We start from the raw sequence: 22694 nt of genomic DNA on the forward strand, positions 1-22694 counted from the left end.
AATGAGTGATTACAGAATCAGCTTTCTCAGAACTCAAAGCTGTTGCCCATTGAAATCCTGAATAAGTATCGATGGTATGGTATACATATTTCAGTTTTCCAAATTCTGCAAAGTGAAACACGTCCATCTGCCGGATTTCATTCATCTGAGTACCCTTTGTGTTACATCCTGCTGGTAATGGCGTTTGATTGTAGAAGGAACAAGTAGGACATTTCTTTACTATTTCTTTGACTTGTTGCCAGGTTATGGAAAAATCCTTTTTTAAACCTTTACTATTGACATGATGTTTTTTATGAAATTCTGAGGCCTCCAGCACATTTCCTATCAATAATTTATCAATCTCATCATTACCCTGTGCTAGAGGGCCTGGCAGACCAGTATGGGATCGAATGTGAGTTATATATAAAGGATGACTCCTTTTCCTGATTGTATCTTGTAATTGAATAAATACTGAAGTTAATTCTGAAGCATCAGGGATAAATTCTGCAGTCTCAGTCTTTCAGCATACTGAGAGTCAGTTACTATGTTGGGAGGTTCTGAAAAATCCATTAATACCAACAGAATAGCATACAATTCTGATTTTTGAACTAAATTATACGGACTTTGAACCACTTTACTTAAATTTTCTGATTTGTAACCTGCCTTTCCTTCTTTGTTGGCATCTGTATAAAATGTACAAACTCCAGATATGGGTTTTTCCTGTACAATTCGAGGCAAGATCCAATCAGCTCTCTTTATAAGATCAATTCTATCACTTTTGGGATATTTGCTGTTAATTTCTCCCAAAAAATTACTGCAAGCTCTTTGCCAAGGTTCACTTTCTGTCCATTATTAGTTAAAGGTATGACAATTTCTGCTGGGTCTATTCCTGCTAATTGACGAAGTCTCAATTTTCCTTTCCAAATCAAGTCAGAGATTTTTTCCCCATAAGTTTTTTAGTTTTTTATTTGGTTTATTTGGTAAAAAAAAAATACCCATTCCGATATAATATCCTCTCTCTGCATTAATATTCCTGTATGAGAATGCCTAGAAGGTAAAATAACCAAAATGCAATCCAGCTTTGGATCAATACGATACATGAGCCCTTCATGTACTTTCTTTCTAAAAAGGCCAGTTCTTTCTCGGCTTTAGGTGATAATTCTCTTGGACTATTTAAGTCCTTGTCACCTTCTAAAGTTTTGAACAAATTATTCAGTTCACCATTTTTTACCCCAACAATAGTTCATAGATGAGAAATATCTCCAAATATATTTGAAAGTCATTAAGAGTCTATAGTCTATCTCTCCTAATTTGCACCTTTTGGGGTCTAATTTTTTTGTAGCTCTATTTTATATCCTAAATAACTAATAGAATCTCCTCTTTGTATCTTTTCAGGAGCAATTTGTAATCCCCAGCAAGGCAAATTTTTCTTTACTTCTTCAAACAGTCTTTCTAAAGTATCTGCATTTGACTCAGCTAGTAAAATATCATCCATATAATGATAAATTATAGATTTAGGAATTTTTTTACGTATCACTTCGAATGGCTGTTGTACAAAATATTGGCACAGAGTTGGGCTATTCAACATTCCCTGTGGGAGGACCCTCCATTGAAATCTTTTAACCGGTTGAGAATTATTATAAGTAGGCACTGTGAAAGCAACTCTTTCTCTGTCTTTTTCTTGTAAGGGTATTGAAAAGAAATAGTCTTTTAAATCAACAACTATGAGAGGCCATCCTTTTGGTAACAGAGTAGGCAAAGGAATCCCAGATTGTAGAGAGCCATTGGCTGAATTACTCTGTTAATTGCTCTAAGGTCTGTTACCATTCTCCATTTACCAGATTTCATTTTAATAACAAATACAGGAGAATTCCAAGGGTTTGTTGATTCTTCAATATGATGAGGATTTAACTGTTCTTCTACCAGCTCTTCTAAAGCCTGGAGTTTCTCTGTTGTTAAAGGCCATTGCTGGACCCATACAGGCTTGTCTCTTAATCATTTTAAAGGTAAAGCTGTTGGTGTCTTTGGAAGATCATCAGTTATTGTGCCCTGTTCTTGTATAATATGGATGGCTGGTGACCACTCATTAGAACAATATCTTCTAATATTTCTCTCAGAAACATGTGCTAGTTTATGATTTGTTTCTGAGATTGGAGGGATGTTAATCTGAGTATTCCATTGTTGCAACAAGTCTCAACCCAACAGGTTCATAGCTATGTTAGCCACATATGGTTTTAATTTTCCTCTCTGTCCTTCTGGACCTATACATTCGAGCCATCTTGCACTCTGTTTCACCTGAGATAATGTCCCAATTCCTAACAGTTGAACATTTACCTCCTGAAGAGGCCAAGTTGGATGCCAAAATTCTGGTGCAATTATGGTAGCGTCTGCACCTGTGTCTACCAGACCAAACAACAAAACACCAGTTATTTTTATCATTAATTTTGGTCTTTGTTCATTAATAGAAGTTTGACAAAAATTTTTCTTTATGTTTTCTCCTGAATTTTCTATTTTCTCTGTTTCATCATTCTGACAAGCATGATTTATTCCAATAGGCATTTGGTTATTTAATTGCTCTGAGCAGCCGTTTCCTCTATGGCTGCAGGAAAGGTTTGAACTGGATTTGCTATGGGGGCCTGCATGAGGCCCCTCTGGGAGTTTCCCGAAGACTGAGGCAAAGGATTACCCTGTCTGTCCTATGTTGATCTACATTTGTTGGTCCAGTGTTTTCCCTTACCACACCTTCTGCATACTCCAGAAGGAAGGGGCATTCTGTTGCCATTGTTACTTGAAGAAACATTGCTTCTAGGAATGACCTGTTCACAGTCCCTTTACAAATGTCCTTGCTTGCCACATCCAAAACATCTAACATTCCTCAAACCTTTTGAAATTGCTTCTCCTACCCACAGATCATCATGGACATGAGCCTCAACATTAACCATGTCTCTAATCCAATCTTCCAAAGGTGCAGATCTTGCCTTTAATGGCCTGATTATTCTTTTGCATGCTGCATTCGCATTCTCAAAGACCAAAGATTCAATTATTATCTTACTAGCTTCTGAATCTGGGACCATTCTCTTTACTGCTGAAGCCAGTCTTGGTAAAAAATCTGTGAAAGATTCTTTTGGGCCTTGCATAACCGTTGTAAATGACTCAGTTTTTTTCCCTGGTTCCTCAACTCTGTCCCATGCATTCAAGGCTGCTGTTCAACATAAAATTAGGGTTTGGACATCATATAAACATTGTGTTTGTACTGAAGCATATTGGCCTTCTGCAATAAGCTGATCCTGGCAAACTTGTATTCCTTTATCCCTCCATTGTTTTTCTGTTTTTCACCTCATCCTTGAACCAAATTAAAAACTGAAGCCTCTGTCTGGGTTCAAGAACAGCTTGTGCCTGCTCCCGCCAGTCCTGTGGTACAATCCTATTATATGTTGACCAAGAGTTTAACATTTGCTTTACATATGAGGAATGCATGCCATAAGATACTATTGCCTCCTTAAACCTTCGTAAATCCAACATTTCAATTGGAGCCCAAATATTTTGTGTAGTCATTTGATCAGGCAACTGCTGTACAGTTACAGGATAAATTAAGGGTGACTGTGTGAAAACAGGCTTTCTTTCTTTAACCTTATGATCCAAACTTGAAACAACTTCACTATTAATTAGTTCTGTCTGAATTTTCACAAGTTTAACAAGTTTTTCTAAAGCTGTCATCCAGGCACTTAAATTGACTATCTTCTTAAATAGTAAAACGAGGATAAGCATGGTAATAAAATGCATAATTCAATCAATATTCATCTTCTCATATAGTTGTTCCATTGTCAGACTGCCTAAAATTTCAAACTAAACCCAATTTTCTTCCAATGTACACATAAAACCCATTTTTTTTAATGTGGAAAAAATTTCTCTTTTAAATAGTTTCCTTTAAAATATCTGATATGTTGTGACTTACCAAATCTGAGTAGAACAGTAGAAATCCTAGGAATTTCAAAACAGCCATCTAGTGTCCTAGGTGTGAGGAGAGGGAGAGAGAGGGAGAGAGAGAGAGAGAGAGAGAGAGAGAGAGAGAGAGAGAGAGAGAGAGAGAGAGAGAATGCATGAAAGCGTAGCTGGCTGAAGCTTAAATCCAGCCATGTGTTCCCTCTTGAGCCGAGTCAAGGCTTGGCTCTGGCTTCCTTAAGCTCCGACCACTTGCGTTGGCTTTACAGGCAGGAGCCCTGTTCAGCAGGGCAGGCCTGAGTTGTTTGTAGCACCGGCTTTAAGCAAGTAGCTCATGGTTAGTCCAGACTGAGGCCAAAACGTCCTGAGCCCAGGCTACAAAGCCAGCTGCCCTTGCGGGAAACCAGACCTGCCTCCAAGCCAAGCAGTTTTTAATGGATTCTTGTCACATTGGGCACCAGATATAGATGTAACCAACTATCTTATTAAATAAGAAACACAGAACCAATGTAACAGAAAAAGCCCAGAGGTGAGAGCTCAGAGCTAAAATCTTACCCTTCCTCCTGCAGTGCTCCTACCTCTCTGAAAGAGAGCTACTTCCTGTGGGTTTGTGTTTAATATAGTCTTTCTGTTCTGCCTTCTCATTGGTCGTAAACCCAAACACATGACTGACTCGTCACTGCCTGTAAGTACATGCCTCCACGTCTTAAAGGTGTATGCCTCCAATGCTGGCTGTATCCCTGAACACACATCCTACCAAGTGCTGGGACAAAAGGCGTGTGCCACAACCACCATGCTCTTCCTATGGCTCTTGTAGCTCTGACCCGCTGGCAACTTTATTTATTAATATACAACTAAAATCACATTTTAGTACAAATAAAATACCACCATAGCTAGCTAGCAAAGAAAGACTCTAGGAGGGACACATTAATGGCCCATCGAAGGAGAAGTGGAGGACATCTACATGAATTGACTTGGAGTAGGGGGGCATGGAGGGTGAGGAGTGGGGCATGAAAACATAGTGAAATGGAAGGGTGGAGCTGGAACAGGGACAGAGTAGGAGGGTAGGGAGGGAGATACCATGACAGATGAGAATATCATAGGAATAGGAAGAGATAGGGGTCCGGGGAGGCTCTCAGAAATCCACAAGGATGACCTCACCTTGGACTATTGGCAGTGGTCTAGAAGGTGCCTGGTCTGGTCAACTTGGAGACCTGTCTAGTGAATACCCTAACCATCATCATAGAGCCTTTGTCCAGTGACTGATGGAAGCAGATGCAGAGATCCACAGCCATGCTCCAGACTGAGCTCTGGAAATCCAATCGATGAGAGATAAGAGGGATTCTGCAGGTAGGAGATGATGAAATTATGATGGGCAGACATGCAGAGATGACCGGCCACACTAGTGAAAGCCCATGAACTGTAGACTAGAGGCTGTGGAGTTCCCATGGGAATGGACTAGGCCCTCTGGATATGGAAGATGGTTATTTGGCTAAAAATGACTTGGGGGGCACACAGGCAAGGAGATGGGGATCCATGCTGGTGCGTGGGCAGGCTTTGGGGAGCCTGGTGCCTGTGTTGTGATGCTTTGTATAGACTTGGTACACTGGGGAGGGGCTTGTACCTGCCTAGGCTCAATGTGCTGGACTCTGCTGAATCACCATAGGAGACCTTGAGGCATGTGGGGATGTGGGTATGTGGGATGGTTTGGAAGGGAGGCCTGGAAGGTGGCACAGAGGGGATCTGTGGTTGGTATGTAGAGTGAATAGAAAATTTCTTAATCAAGAAAAATGAAAAGAAAAAAGAAATTTTATCACTCATTTCACATAAAAATCACATATCCCCTTTTTCCCTCCTTCCACCCACCCACTCATTATTCCCGCCTACAAGAAGGTAAGATTTCCCATGGGGAGTCAGCAACCTGGTACACTCAGTAGAGGCAGGTCGAAGTCCCTACCCTGCCTCAAGGCTGTGTTGGGTGTTCCATCAAAAGTAGTGGACTCCAAAAAGCCAGTTCAAGACCCATGGATGGATCCTGATGCTACTGCCAGGGGGCCCATTAAGCAGATCAAACTAAACAACTGCCTGCATTATGCAGCGGGCCTAATCGAGTCCCGGGGAGGCTCCACAACTGTTGGTCTAAATTTCATGAGTTCCCACTGGTGTGGTTGACTCCGTAGGATTCCCTATCATGAAGATAGGGGGTCTTAAGCCCTTAAGGAACTTACAGCATTTTTTTGCTAATTTGACATGGGACCAAACAACATCCTAATATTTATATTTGTACAAAATGCAACTTCCACTATTGCATAAACTATTACACTCCAAATTTCCCCCTTACAATTTTTGAATCACCTATATTGTTTTACACCTGACCCATAAAGGCATTTCCCACCTTCACAATATGTTTCTAGCTCCCTGGATTCAACAAATGCAGCAAATTAAACAGGCAAATATGAAGACTCAAAGCAAGAGTCCACATATAAGAGAAAATTTAGCATCTGTCTTTCTGTGCCTAGGAATCTCAACATTTCATCATGGAAGAGAGGGTTTCCTACAAGGATCTAGTCTTCTCTGAGGGATGATTCACCTTAACAATTCTAGGGGGTTCAGGGAGTTGTGGTTTCTTCAGTGATATAGCCACTAATAATTTGCCCCTGCTCCAAGTAAATAACCTCCAAACAATGTTCTGTCAAACTCTAAATAAACACTGTGAGCCACACACAAAGTAGGACACAGAAGTAGGAAGGAGATGTATTGAGAAGAACAGCTTCACTCAGAAACAGAGTGGGATGAAAGAGTAGAATGTAGAGGTGAAATACTAAAGTCATCCTATATAAATTTATGAAATAATCAAATAGTTTTTAAATTTACCATAAAGCAGGCTACCCTGCAGTGAAGTGCTTTCTCTTGGAAATGCCACACCCTCATGCATATAGAGCAGCTGTGATGACATGCAAAAGACCATAATTACCAGCATCATATCATGAACGGAGGTGTGAATCACAAGATCATAGCCATATCAGGGAAGCTGAAGACACTTTCTGCTTGTTGGAGGAAGGGAGTCAAATCCCTCAATGATTTAGGGATCAGTAAACTGCATTTATACACATAAATAATCACCCACCCATGCTCATGCAAGAAGCTATAATTAAATCCTATAAGGCATTAAAAATAAAAGCATGAGAGTAGGACACAGATTGGTTGGGGTGAAGAAAGAGTCTGGTGGGGTTTATAAATAAGAGTCATGGGTGGATAAAATCAAAGAATATAAGCATGTGATAACTCATGAAACAAAACTATAAACTGCCAGGATAATAGTGCCTATCATGTCAGCACTGAAGAGACAGAGGCAGAAAAGTTAACTGACTCTTGCAGGCCAGCACATCTAGCTGAATAGGTCCCCTGGAACTGTGGTTCTGACAGTACTGAGTTCCCATCAGGATGCTGGAAATTAAACCCAAGCCCTCTGAATAAGCAGTCTTCTTAGCCCCGGAGAAATGGAAAGGGGGATGCAGACAGCGCAGCTTTTAGAATTCCCTGACAACACAAGGACAGGGTGTTGTCTGGTAAGAACTGGGACAGCAGAGCCTGAAAGTGGAGGTGTGGTGTCTAATGAGCAGAAAAGGGCAAAATGCTGGGAAGCATGCAGCCATGGCTACACCTGCATCAGACAGCAACCTACTAGATCTATCAAAGATAGAGAGATAAAATGTAAAGACAATAGACATTACATAGAAGAGCACAAAGCTGCTCACTAGAGTAAGGATAGTTCGAGTGGCTCTGGTCTCAGGGGATGACCTAAGAGACTGAAATCTGTGGATGTGTTGGACCCTCTGCTTGTGTTTGAGCAAGATAAACACCATGTAGCCACTGGCCCACATCATCAGTCCCCAAAACATGACATCATTGGATGTCAATAGGATTACAGTAAGTGTTTTGATTGGTCTCGCAGGACTCTCAACAGCATAAAATTTCATAGCAGTAACATTTCTCCTACCCCTTATGTCAGTTATATACACCGGAATGAAGGCATATACCATCATCTGGAGGGCCCAGCACAAGCCTAGGGAAGGGCCAATGATCCAGGGGACTCTGATCTTCAGCTGTTCCCACTTGGAATTACTGGGATTGATGGTGATGGCCTGAAAGACACTCAGAAGGGATGTAGAGCCAAGGGATACTCCTCTGGCAACTCTATGAAAATATAAGGTAACTTTACATGAAACATAATCTACATAGTAAGTCTGACTAAAAGCAGCAGTGGTCTGTGGGATTCCTTTGAAGAGAACAATGAAGTTGGCCCAGGTCAGGTGTTTGACAATCAGGTCTGTGGGCTTTGCCCTGATTCCAGAGAAGTCAGCAATGATAAAACAGCAAAGCAAGGCTGAGTTCCCCAGCATTCCCAGTGCAGTCTGAGACAGGAAGAAGATCCCCACAGCCAGGTCTCTGGAGGTCATTCTGTCATGGTCCTGGGTACCTACACAACAGGTCCAAAGAGCACTTGTTATATAAGTTGTAATACCTTCTTCTTAGCTTGTCAAACAATGTTAGACACTATTAACAACTGATAGCTACTAGGAAAAGGTTAGTCAGTTTCCTTTAAAAGGTGGCCCCGATAAATCAGCCCTGCTCCAGTGTATAGTCTCACACCCAAGAACATAGTGCAGCACAAACTGTGCTTTATGGGTTAAAAACTCTAAAAGACACAAAGGTAGGTAGGTAGAGGATGATGGTAAATTTGGGAGAAGTGGGGGAGGTATGAAAATGACCAAGATATATTATAGAAACTTCTCCAAAGTTGAAAAATGAGAAAACGTAAAAGAGAATAATAAAAGAGCAATCAAAGGCCGGGCGGTGGTGGCGCACGCCTTTAATCCCAGCACTTGGGAGGCAGAGCCAGGCGGATCTCTGTGAGTTCGAGGCCAGCCTGGGCTACAGAGAGAGTTCCAGGAAAGGCGCAAAGCTACACAGAGAAACCCTGTCTCAAAAAAAAAAAAAAAAAAAACCAAAAAAAAAAGAGCAATCAAAGTGGAGAATGCAAAATATACAGAGTAATAAAAAAGAAGAAAAAAGATTAGTGACATCAGACACCAGCAAAGAAAACATTAGAATTCTCCTTTGTCTGCACATTCACATGTAATGGAAATGATAATTCTTTGTGTACATATATTTGCTTATCTTTGCCTCTAAGTGTTTTCAAAATTATTTTCTAATCTTTTCATTTATTGTAATTAATTTAAAATATGACTCTATAATACTTAATCAATTCTAAAAAACAGGAAATATCAGATGACTTGTGAACGTGTTTAAAACAGGATCCAATGAATGCACTTATTCATGTATGACATGGGGTTGAATTTATTCAGTGCCTTGGAGGCCAACAGACGTGAAATTTGATTATTGAAACTGGTTTGTCACTTGCTCCTCATTTCACAGTTGAGAAAAGACAGCTAAAAGAATGATAACTTCTCATTATGCCACAATACACAGCAATTTACAAAAGGGGAAATATTCTGCATTCATATAAAGCACCCATGGGCAGCAGAATTTGAGGAATAAATATGCAGAGGCCATCAAACACCTCTCAAATTTTTCTGTGACTAACTAAATTTGGGAGCTATTTTACCAGCCCAGTGAGCAGGGTCTGGGATTCACAAAAGAAAACAAAGCACAGGTGAATTCTGAGAAGTAGTCGTAAATGGTTTTAGTCACCAGGACCCCACATTACTGGGAACAAATCCACTGTCATCTGTTAGAAAATAACACACAAAGTAGGAATCCAGGTTATTGTCTCTCACCTGCCGCCTCAATCAAACCATGATGTGTTCAGGTCTTGGGGGAATCTTCCCACTATGAGCATTCATCCTGTGCAGCAGCTGTTTCCTGAAAGAGGAGGATCAGTTCAGAGGTGCAGTGCTCTCGTCCAACTTCCAGAGACTGTCCTGTCCTCTGCATACTGGGTGTCTGAAGGAAAGCAACTCACCTGTGCAGATAGGATGCATCTGTGAAGCTGGCTGCTGGATGGGGACTCAGTGGCCAATGGGACCTATAACCCTCATATAGCTACAAAGTTGATGGCAACTCCCAAGGATGAAGGCTGAATGTTCTCTGAGATCATCCCCCAAGAGAATGACAGGATCTTGTCACGGGAAGGAACAATGACAGTTATGGAGAGGGAGATGACATCACCTCTAAAAATACTTGATTCCATCCATAAGTTAGAAAAATGTTTAAGTGAGGAGTGAGTATCACAGAGGGGCAGGATAAAAGTGTACAGTGACTCTTCTTTCCTGTCAGAAGTTGAGATTCCAGGTGGGATAGTCAGAAAGCTTGCATTCCAAACAGCAGGGACTGAAGACAATGTGTGCAGTTACGAGTACATTCTACTGTAGGGATGCATCATTATGAAAATATCACTTACATTCTAAGAGACTGGAAGTTTTGTTGGACCTCCTAGCCAACGGTAATGCACCTTGAGGTAGATGGCTATCCTACTGTGCGTTCTGCCTGTTTAGTTAAACCTGGATTAAAGAGATAAATACAGGGGCTGGAGAGATGGCTCTGAGATTAAGTGCACCATCTCCTCTGCCAGAGGCCCTGAGTTCAATTCCCAGCAACCACTTGTGGCCTACAGTCATCTATGATGAGATCTGGTGCCCTCTTCTTACCTGCAGGCACACATGCACACAGAATATTGTATATATAATAAATAAATAATTTTTTAAGGGAGAGAGATCAATATAACAACCATCCTACTTGCCTTGGAGAACTGGCTGCTTAGGACTGCCCTTTGCTGTCTGATTGGTTGTAGGAGAATGGGGGCATGGCCATTTAAGGCCTGCCTCATATGGTAAAAAAAAATTGCTACAGGCATGCAAAAAAACATGTTCCATCTAACAAAACCTCTGAAAGGTAAAGAATACTTGAAAATATACTTACATGATAAAGAAAGAAAAATGAGTATAAATAGTCACAAAAATAAATAATTTAAAAATAACAAAATAAAGTCTGCAAAGAGAGACCAAAATAAAAAAAAAAAACATTCCTTTCTTATCCCTCCATGACTCAAGCAAAGGAACTGCCTCCAACTATGTTACTAGCTATTTGTATCATAATCCTCCTCCTAGGTCACCTTATCCAACCTGAGTACATAGGGATGTGCTTGGTCTCATGGAACTAGATATGCCATGGCTACTTGATAATCATGGCAGACATGCCCTTTCATAAACAGAAATGGATGAAGAGTGGAGTCTTCAGTTGGGGAACCCAGAGGGTGGAGGGTATAGGAAGTTTGGAGGGAGGGGAAACTCCAGCGATATAAAATAAATAAATGATATTATTAAAAATTAAAAAATTAGGAAAAAGACAGTCTACTTAGTGATTCTGTTATGTACCTATAGCAGAGGCATCTATTAAAAAAATAGTTAGCAAGTCTCAGAAAGATCAAAGGCTGAGGGGAAACTTACACTTTCTCTCCCAGAAGCCATCTGTGAACAAAAGCTCTTCAGGACCAAGATCGACTTCCTGACCAGTTCCACTATGATATTTTGTCTAGCTTGATCTTTTATAGGTTTTGGGTATACTGTCATAACAAGTAAACTCACATGTGCAAGTATCCTGTTCTTTCTGCACAAAACCTGTTTCCTTAGATTCATTTACAACCTGTGGTTCTTACATTTTTTTCTGATGTTCCATTAGTCTTTGGAGGAAGACATGTGACATAGATGTCCCATTCTGAATTAGGACTTTCATAGTACCTTATTCTTGGCACCTCGGATGATTGTGGGCCTCTGTGTTACTCACCATAGACTGCAAAAAGAAGCTTCTGTGACTGAAGATGAAGGACAGACCAACCAGACACTATAAAAATAAGAGTTTAGGGACAGTTTATTGCTATGTTCTTTTAGTAGAATAATAGTATTAGGTACTTCCCTAGGGTCTATGTAACTTCCAGTCCATACGGCCTTGTCCCTAGTAATGATGCTTGGTATGGGTTGCAACTTGTGAAGTTGGCCTTCCATTCAATCCTGTAGTAGTCAGTTGCTTTCATAACATTCATCACGATATTACAACAGGCTTGTAGTTGTTACAAAACTGAGGGTTCATACCTGGGTAATATTGATAATTACTACTAGAAGTGTGCAAAATATCTTGTAGGGTTTAAGGTTCCAACTTGATTTCTCTATCTACAGTGACCCAACAATATGGTAGTTTCCACAATAGGACTTGTCACCTATGGCTCATAGAACCCCTAAATGTTACAAGATATTGAAATCATTCTTTATTATCCTCAGTTTTTTAAATTTCCACTACACAAATAACTCCACTTTAGAGTACTGATCAGAGGAACAGAGTAACATTGGAAAAGAATATCTAATGAAGTAGGAGATTATTAGAATGTTTAGTATAATGTAAAACAAATTAATTATATAATAATAGCATAAAAATTAAGGACTAGGGACATTTTCATGAAACAAACTTAAGTTTTTAAAAATTATTATTTTTGAAGTATGACTATAATTAGATTATTTTCCTCTTTCCTTTCCTCCATAAAACATTACCCATGTGTATCCTAAATATTTGTCAAATTCATGTCTTGTCTTTCTTTAGTTGTTGTTGTACAAGCATCACACACACAAACATACACAGGTTTTAATATACAAATACAGCCTAATTTGTCCATTAGAGTGTTACTTGTATGTATAATATTTCAGTGCTAATCACCTCATATTGCTTTGATTAACCACTTGAGCAGTTCACAGAGGGAAGTCTATTTCTCCCAATGTTAGCATTTTTTGGTTGTCTCTAGTTCTCTGTGTATGGTTGAGGACTCAAGAGATTCAATCTTCCATGTTAGCGTGTCTATCAGTATCATCCTGGTTCAGGTCTTGTTTAGATAGCCACACTGATGACATTTCGTGGGTGTAGCTCCTGTGTCAATTTTAGGGACTGTATTATTAGCACAAATTTCCTGTTCCTTTGGTTCTTGCAATCTTTCTAACCTCTTTCCAACTATGATTCCTGAGCTATAGGTGTAGTTGTGTTTAGAGGTATCATTTGATGCAGAGCACCACATGGTCCCTTGTTCTCAGCATTTTGGTCTGTTGAAGCTCTCTCTAATGTCTCCATCTATTGCAAACCACATTTCTCTGATAAGAGGTAAGACCTGTACTCATCTGTGGTTATAAGATTAAATGTTTATGATGTTTTTGGGAATGTTGCTGATTTAGCAAAGTGGTCTTAGAAGATTTTCCTCTAAAATCCATGACCTCAATATTCCTGGGTTTTTTCTAGGGTTTATATACAAAGAATCTTTTCCCTGGCTAAAGAAGACACATTTCCAAGTCCTTTTAAAGAGCTATTATAAGCATGAAACTAAGCCCAAACAAAGTAAAATAAAATACAATATATAAGTGTGTGTGTTTACTTATATGTACATATACATATACAAATACATATAATCATATTGTGTTGTGATATAATGTATATAATATATTTTGCCTCCTATCTCTTATTGTGACAACATAATATTGTTTGTATTGGAATGAATGCAAAGAGAGTATTACATCAAGTGAGTAATTCAGTCATACAAAGAGAATTATGTTAAGTTAATAAAATATTAATTATAAAAACTGATATGATCATGAGATTGGGTTGCACAACTTTAATCCCAGCGTTCAGGAGAAACCTAAGGAATCTGAAAGTTGTACATACATTTGACTGATGTAGAGATTTCCATATGAGCCAGCTCTCTGTAGAGAGATACTGTCTTAAGAAAAAAGAAAGGAAAGAAGGAAGATACACAAATACACACACACACACACACACACACACAGAGAGAGAGAGAGAGAGAGAGAGGTGGAGATAGAGGGAGAGAGAAGGGGGGAGACAGAAATATTTTTTGTTGTTTATGACTCATAGATACTATACAGATACATAAATTCAACACCTATGGAGCTTCCACAGGATTTCCCTAGGCACTCTGCATAAACCACACAGTTATATAGCTTGATCTGCTTAAGGGGTCCCCCTGGCAGTAGGATCAGATACATCCACGGTGCATAGGCTGGCTTTTTGGAGCTCATTGCCTATGGTGGTACACCTTCCACAACCTTGATACAGGGGGAGGGGTTTGGAATTGCTGCTGCTCAATATACAAGGCTCTGCTTACTCCCCATGGGAGGCCTTACCTTCATGATGGAGGGAATGGGGTATGGGTTGCTGGGGAACCCTGTAGGGGAGGGAAGAGGGAAAAGGGGCATCTATGATTGATATGTAAAATGAATAAAAAATTCTTAATAAAAATAACAAAATTAACTAGTAAAAAGAATCATTCTAAATTAGGTAAGATCATCTTACAGAAGCAGACAGCAGCAGTTTGAATTAGCACCAGGCTGAACCATGCAGCCCCAGGGAGATCACTGTTGCTCCTCAATCTGCAGCCATGGAAGGACAGTCAGCTGGATAATCAAGAACTGGGGTAGAATTGGCAATGAAGCCTAGGATCTGCCGAAGTTTAAGCAGAGTGGGGAGATGAGCTGAGACCCTAGGACCTATCAAATACTTGCAGTAACCCTGTCTTCATGCACTGGCATTGTACTATACCACAGGGTATTGCTGCAGCAGAAAATAGAAACTACTCCATTAAGGGATATAAACCAAGTCAGAAAGACACATACTACTTTTCCAAATGATTTCATAGCTTCCAGTTGTTGTTGTTGTTGTTGTTGTTGTTGTTGTTGTTGTTGTGTGTATGTGGGAGTAAGTATCTTTAGAGTCCAGGAACCAAGAAAGGTTCTATTAGAACACCTAGCAGGAGGATTAGGAAGAAAAAACAATACATGTGTTTTGAAAAGGTAAGAAGTAATAATGGACATAGGACAATGAAATGGGTAAGCAGAGAAGTTGGACCAATCAAAACATTAAGAATTAAAATGCCTTAAGGAAACTTGATACTGAGTAATCTAATAAAACAGAGAAAATACTAAAAAACCAAACAAATGAAAATCAAAACAAACTGAAGGTAGAAAGGGTTAAAAAATTGAAAAACTGGGCATGCTGGTGGATGACTGAGGAATCCCTGCCCTTACCATGTATGTGAATGTCATCACAAATGTTGGAAAATGAGTTGTACCTGCTTAAGTGGAGCAAATAGAATCCTACACACCAGTAATCACAACCTTTTTTTTATTTCCAACATTCTATTCAGTGTTTATATATGCAGAGAAGCACATTTTATAATTACAAATTAATTCATGTTATAGAAAGTAAGTATATTTTATAACATTTTGAAAAAATGAAAGAAGAAAGGAAGAGAGGGAGAGAGGAAGAAAGAAAATAAGAAAGAAAGAAAGAAAGAAAGAGAGAGAGAGAGAGAGAGAGAGAGGGAGGGAGGGAGGGAGGGAGGGAGGGAGGGAGAGAGAGAGAGAGAGAGAGAGAAAGAAAGAAAGAAAGGAAGGAAGGAAGGAAGGAAGGAAGGAAGGAAGGAAGGAAAGAAAGAAAGAAAGAAAGAAAGAAAGAAAGAAAGAAAGAAAGAAAGAAAGAAAGAAAGAAAGAAAGAAAGAAAGAAAGAAAGAGTCAGTGAAAACAGAGAGAAAGGAAGGATGGGGAGGAATAGTCAAAGGGAAGGAGAAGAGTGAAAGAAGGAAGAAAGAAAATTTAAAAAAAAAATGTACAAAAAGAAGAAAGGAGGTCAGGAAGGAGGAAGAAGAAAAAATGAAGAAAGAGAGAGTCCAAGGGAGAGAAGGAAGGAACTGAGTTTGGCTTTAGGTTGTTGGTTAATTACAACCCTTGTCTGTACACAACCCTCATGGAAGCAGTTTGAGACCATGTTTCCAACAAACATCATCCCATACTTGTGATCTGTGATGCTGACTGGGAGTGAGTTCACTGAAGTATTGTCAGAACAACATCACAAAAGTGTCCATTATTTGATTTCACTGATGTAACCATTGATGTTGGAAATATGTCATCACTAGGACACCTGTTGTCCAACTGGGCTCACGTAAAAGTCAACATCACTGGAGGATTTTTAAAACTCTGCCTGCCTCGTGTTGTAATTACTGAGAGGACATGAACTTTCCCAGGAAGATGTTGCCAGTGGACCCTCCTGCCACATCTGTACAGATAGAAAAAAATACAATTTAGCAAGATGTTTCATCCTTAGAGTCAATGTGGCCTTTGAGACTCCTTAAATGACAATGGCTAAGACATATCTGTTCCATGTTCTTGAGATTTGAGTATTGAGTATCCATCTCCATTCAGTGTAGTGTGGCAAGAGTCAAGGTTAAATTATAAAAACAGTGACAAACATCCACCATATTGTGAGACCACTCCTTTGCTCATACCTGAGCAATCACTGTGCCCCATTCAGAAAATGGGTGTTTGTCTTTACAGCCATAGCATTCTGCACAAGAAGGTACCCTGTGTTCATACTGGTCACATCCACTGAAACACTATTCTCACTTTAAAATACTCACCTTGTTCTATTTTAATAAGAGTTAATTGTATATTGGAAAATATAATTTCTAAAGATTTATCTTTTATTGTATGCATTAGACTCTGAATCATTTCATCCCTGTAGCCTTTCTTTCCTGATCATGTCTCAAGCTGGGGATCAACACAGACTTAAAGACCAAAACCAGTACTGAGATCTCACTGCTTTGATTCCTTTCTTAACACAACAGTAAACACAGTCTTTTTCCCCTCAGCAAATTGGACAAGAAAAGCTCTGTTTCATGTCTCCAGCTCACTCAACCATGCCTGACCATTTTCTATGATGTTTTATTGCCTTATATTCACTGAAATATCAGCAAGAAATAACAACATGTCCTAGAAACACATTAGATCCAGGCAATTGGAGACTTATTTATCTTATATTGACTCATGTGCATCTTTGCTTGAGGGGAAGTGGTAAACTGCACTCCTCAATTTCTCTGCTTCTGAAGAAATCACACTGATCCCATCGGATCCTTTTTCAGTGATTATATGAGACAGGTTTTGATAAAATGCTTCTTCCCTTGTTGTGAAGACACCCATTGTAGGCAGTGCAGATAGAGTATTTCCTAATTTCCCTAATACCCTGTACTGATAAAGAACCTATCTCCTCCATGCTCACACTTAGATCTTTTGCTTTCTGTGGATTCCAAGTTAAAATTCATTATTGTATTCTACTGTTTTTTTCTGTGTTCTCTCCTCTTGAATCATTAAAGTTATAAGATATGGTAGATGTAAATTTGGTTGGACATCATATTTTGACATTTATAACTCTCTGTTGTGAACAGTAGCATTAATTCCACTGTCAATACCTGTCCTTAGAAACAGACAGGATAAGTGACTCTTATAATCCAAAAGCTGGGTGTGTCAAAGTGCATACTAGAAGATCTTTAACATAGCTAACAGGATGCAAACACAGCCTCCTAAGTCCATGAGTATAAAGAAATTAGATGTATTTGCAACACACTCCAATCTTTTTTTTTTTCTTTTTTTTTTTTTTTTTTTTTTTTTTGCAAAAGAATTGTCAGGAACATTCTGCTATAGGTAGGAAAGAATCTTGAGTTAACTGATGAAATATGTGGGGCCAAAGTACAGATATGTGGCTTAAGCACCTTCCACATATAGCAGTCATATATTCAGTGGAGATGCAAAAGTCTGGCTTCTATTAATTTTTTTATTTTATTATTTTTTTATTTTATTTTACAATATAATTTAATTCTACATATCAACCACGGATTCCCTTGTTCTCCCCCCTCCAGCCCCCCTCACCTTCCCCCCAGCCCACCCCCCATTCCCATCTCCTCCAGGGCAAAGACACCCCCGAGGATTGCAATCAACCTTATAGACTCAGTCCAGGCAGGTCCAGTCCCCTCCTCCCAGGCTAAGCCACGGGTCCCTGCATAAGCCCCAGGTTTCAAACAGCCAACTCATGCAATGAGCACAGGACCCCATCCCACTGCCTAGATGCCTCACAAACAGATCAAGCCAATCAACTGTCTCATCTCTTCAGAGGGCCTGATCCAATTGGGGGCCCCTCATCCATTCATTTATAATTCATGTGTTTCCATTCATTTGGCTATTTGTCCCTGTGCTTTATCCAACCTTAGTCTCAACAATTCTCGCTCATATAAATCCTCCTCTTTCTCGCCAATTGGACTCCCGGAGTGTCACCCGGGGCCTGGCCCTGGATCTCTGCATCTGGTTCCCTCAGTCATTGGATGAGGTTTCTAGCATGACAATTAGGGTGTTTGGCCATCCTATCACCAGAGTAGGTCAGTTTGGGCTGTCTCTCAACCATCGCCAGCAGTTTATTGTGGGCCTCTCTAGCACTTTGCTTCTTCCTATTTTCATGTGGTCTTCTGGACAAGAGGTGAGCAACACACTCCAACCTTAAATGCACTTTGTGTTCCCACTTGCTATCCATTTCACTTTGTTGACATTTATCATATGACATTTATTTTGGTTGTAAAAGTTTTAATTTTAGGAGACCAGAGAGAATAAACTGTGGTTAGGAACACTTGCAGCTGTGTGAGAACAGATGGGTTAGTTCCCAGCACATACATGGTGGCTCATAACTGTTTGTCACTCTAGTTCAAAGAGGATCTGAACGGATGACTCTTGGGGAATAGGGCATCATATTTCTTTGAACATAATCAAGACTCATGTAAGAATGAGTTCAGGGTTGTAAGGAGAACTTCCTTTTCTATGGGTCTGTCTTTGTCCACAAGTTAAAGACATTCACAATGCTAAGGGATGATCTTCACTGAAGAATTTCAACAGCTATTGGCATAGCACATATAATGGGGATAGGAAAGTCAGCTTTCAAAGAGAATGCTCAATCTGTGGCATTGGGAAAATAATAACTGAAGCATCTAATGGAAAACTGTAGAACAAGTGCCACACAGTAGCTATGATGATGTGATGGATCGTTATTAAACAGCCCTGCTCGCACACCAAAAAAAGAAAAAGAAAAAGAAAAAACAAAGAGGATCTGACAACGGATTCTCTCCTCTGAAGGCACTGACATCTCATGGTGCACATATATGCATGCAGGAAAAATACTAAGACACACAAAACAAAAATAAACAAAGAAATCTTTCTAAAAGTAAATTTACATCTTTAAACAAAGATATTTTTTCATAGTAAAATGTGAAGGCAAATAAGACTTTTGAGATTTGACTCAAATCAGGTTCCTCTAAGAACAGTCTGCAGTGACAGAAAAACTGTCATTTCCCAAATAGATTTCACAGCACAGGGGGACCTGATGTTTGTGATGCCACCAGACATATGCTTTCTTTTTTTTTCTTTTTTCCCTTTTTTTTCTTTTATTTTTCTTGTTTTTCTTTTTTTTCTGGAGCTGAGGACCAAACCCAGGGCCTTGCGTTTGCACTTGCTAGGCAAGCATTCTACCACTGAGCTAAATCCCCAACCCAACATATGCTGTCTTTGCATTGCAGGAGTAAAGACTAAAGTGATAACTATAGATGAATTACTAATGTCATTCCTTTGTAAAATATGCATCATAAAACACTAGTGTGTTCTGAAATACATCGAGAAGAAACTTAAGTTAATATAACATTGCATTTCAAATTCTGCATAATCACTAATTTTATAAATTTCATAATACACTCAAATAAAGGCAATGCACATGAGATATGTAAAAGTGAAACTGAAGAATGTGAAAAACTTTAACATTGTCCAAACTAAAAGAAAGATCCAGGTGTGAATACAAATACAGCTGATGAGCAAATCCCTGTCCTGCCATCCATAAAGCCCTGTGCTTTATTAGCAACAATGATGATCAGTAAGGGAAGGCATGTGATCAGTTTGTACCTATCTTTAGATCATTTTTGAATCAGAATAGATAACTCAATCCCAAGAAAAATAAGGAAGTGTCAAGCAAGTCATTTTACCTCTGGTCATTCAAGACAGCTGAGGTGCTGCCTGTCTAACTCACATGTAATGTTACATAAGAATATCTTATACTCAAGATAATGATTTACATTTATAACTTCCAGTAGTGTGTGTGTCCTATATATCCATGAAAATGTTCACTATGGTTATGAAACCATAGCAACAAAAGTAATCATACTGCAAACTATAGTCATATTTCAGCTATAAAAACAATACTGCAAAAAAGTCTACATATGAGGTAAGGTAAGATGAATTGTCACATTGACTTTTTAAAACAATTCTTCAACACCTTCATAGGCTGACAGCATTATCCTGGTGTTACCCACAGTCACCCGATGTCAGAGACTTATATTTCAGTAAGAACCAACAGCGACTGGCACGTCGTTCTATACACTTCTGATTTTCTCACTTACCTCTTAGCTATGCAACCGTTCTTGTGAGTTCTCTTTCTGTCCCACAGATCTTTTTCTAGACAAGATTCCCTGTACCAGACATCAGCTAGTAGGAAGGCCCTCTCTTCTTTGGTGCCTCTGCTGCCCAAACTGAAAGACAAAGAACTCACCTGCCTGCTTACCTCTAAATGATCATGTGCTCAAAGGGCAGATACAGGCTCATTAATAAGGAGCACCGTGTGAGTCATCTGAGGTAGAGATTTTGTCTCTGTGACCTGATATCCCTCCAGAACTGTAATTTTCATTTCACCTGCAGTGGCGATAACAGTGTTGGCCTTGGGAGACAAAATCATTTCTCAAACTTTTTTCAGTTGCTAATTAACAAGGATACATAAGAGTTTCTCATGAATATCTCCAAATGGATGAGGTGTTTTGAAGAGCCATTGAGTTTTCAGGATCCCAGAAGGTTGACCAGAGTCCTATGGAAAGTACTAGAAAGTTTGAGGTCAGATTTGCGAGAAAGGTAGAAAAGTATCTATGTCCTATTGGATTTCAGGATTTAGTAATTTCTTCCAAGACAGATCAACTTAGTTTTTATGATCTACATAATTTCTACTTAAATGTTTGAGTATTTGATCCATACATATACGTTTATGTCAAGTGTAGCTGCCATTATCTCCTTTCAAATTCCTCTCTTTTCTCATACCACAATTACCTCAAATTTCATACACTTAGTTGAGAGAGAAAGAAAGAAAGAAGGAAGGAAGGAAGGAAGGAAGGAAGGAAGGAAGGAAGGAAGGAAGGAAGGAAAGAAAGAAACAAAAAGAGAGAGAGAAAGGGGAAGAGAAGGGAAGGGATGAGGAGAGAGGTCGGGAAGGGAGGGAAGGGAAGGGAAGGGCAGGGAAGGGAGGAAAGGAAAGGAAAGGAAAGAGAAGGAAAGGGAAGGAATAAAAGAGACTGATAACTGATCCTAATATGTGCCTAGTGCAAGGGAATCTGTGAAAGCAAGGTTAGCCTCTTTCTAAATGGCCGAATTCTTAAAGAATTCTGACACTTCCTCTCCCAGAAGCCAGGAGTGTCCAACAGCTCTTCAGGTAGGAGTGGAACATCCTGACAACATGCATTATTCATGGATTTTGCCTTCTTGACCTTGTGCAGGTTTTGTGTGAACTGTAATAACAAGCAAATTCCCATGTACATGTTCTATGTTCTGTCTGGACAAAACTCATTTCCTTGGAATCATCTCCCACCTCTTTTAATGTGGTGGTATTGTGTTCCCCAAAATATTATGCACACTAATAAACTTATATGGGGTCAAAGACAGAACAGCCACTAGATACAAAGGCTAGAAAATGGTGCACTCAAACCATTAATTCTAGCATTTCAGAGGTAGAAATCCCTCTGGATCTCTGTGAGTTCAAGGCCACATTGGAAACAGCCAGGCATGGTGACACAATCCTTTAATCCGAGAAAGTGAGCCATTAATCCCAGGGAGTGGAGCAGAAAGTAGAAAGATATACAAGGTGTGAAGACCAGAAACTAGCAGCATTTGGCTGGTTAACCTTTCAGGCTTTGGAGTACACAGTTCAGCTGAGATTCATTGGGAGGAGGACACAGAGGCTTCCAGTCTGAGGAAACAGGATCAGCTGAGAAGTTGGCCAGGTAAGGTTAGCTGTGGCTTGTTCTGTCTCTCTGATCTATGAGCATTTACCCCAATAACTGGCTTCAGGTATGATTTTATTAATAACACTCTTTAAGATTCATGCTACATCTTTTTCTTAAACTCTTTCTGCCACTTCTTACATGAAGATTCCTGAGTCTTGGGAGGAAGAATGTGCTATGGGCATCACATTTTATGCCTGGGAAATCCAGGGTCTGTTATTCCCGGTACCTTAAATGATTGTGAGCTTGTCTGTTAATCACTATGAATGCAAAAGAAAATGGTTTTCTGGTAAGGTTGATGTATAGATTAATCCTCTAGCATAAAAGTATGAGATTGAAGGTGTTTATTACTATGTCAACTTAGCAGAATATTAATAATAGTTTCTACCCCAGAGTCTCTAAACTGTATAGCCACGTATTCTTCTCCCTGTTAATGATGCCAGGCAGGGGTTCCATCTTGTGAACTCAGACTTCAAATAGTTCATGAAGCAGTTTATCACACCCATAGTGATCATGAAAATATTGCACCACATTTGTTGTTGGTGTTGTTCTCAAGGTTCATAGCTCCACACTATTTATAATTACGTCTAACACTGTGAAAACTGCCAAGTAGAGATGGAGCTTCCACCATTCATTCTGCATGTTCTTTCACTCAGGTATGTGATAGCTTCACCAATAAGGTCTTACAATCTAGGGATGAAAACTCGTAAATGTTACAGTCTGTTCACATGGTTCTTGGTGTTCCTCAATCTATTTCTTAACTTTCAAGCACCTAACCTGCCCCATTTTAGAGTACATGGCAGAAGA

At 39.5% G+C, this 22694-nt stretch overlaps 1 protein-coding gene across 1 annotated transcript; it reads right to left on the reverse strand.

The window, feature by feature from the left end:
* Positions 1-7451: 7451 nt before the first annotated feature.
* LOC114689329 (vomeronasal type-1 receptor 4-like) lies at positions 7452-8381 on the reverse strand. The gene has a single exon (XM_028863669.1). It carries the CDS (start codon positions 8379-8381, stop codon positions 7452-7454), a length of 930 nt encoding a protein of 309 aa, XP_028719502.1.
* Positions 8382-22694: the final 14313 nt, after the last annotated feature.

Source organism: Peromyscus leucopus, chromosome 1 (assembly GCF_004664715.2).
Source record: "Peromyscus leucopus breed LL Stock chromosome 1, UCI_PerLeu_2.1, whole genome shotgun sequence".
Classification (NCBI taxonomy): domain Eukaryota; kingdom Metazoa; phylum Chordata; class Mammalia; order Rodentia; family Cricetidae; genus Peromyscus; species Peromyscus leucopus.

Bases quoted from the DNA above. Each gene is read 5' to 3' on its own strand.
- LOC114689329 (XM_028863669.1), bottom strand. From the start codon at position 8,381: ATGACCTCCAGAGACCTGGCTGTGGGGATCTTCTTCCTGTCTCAGACT.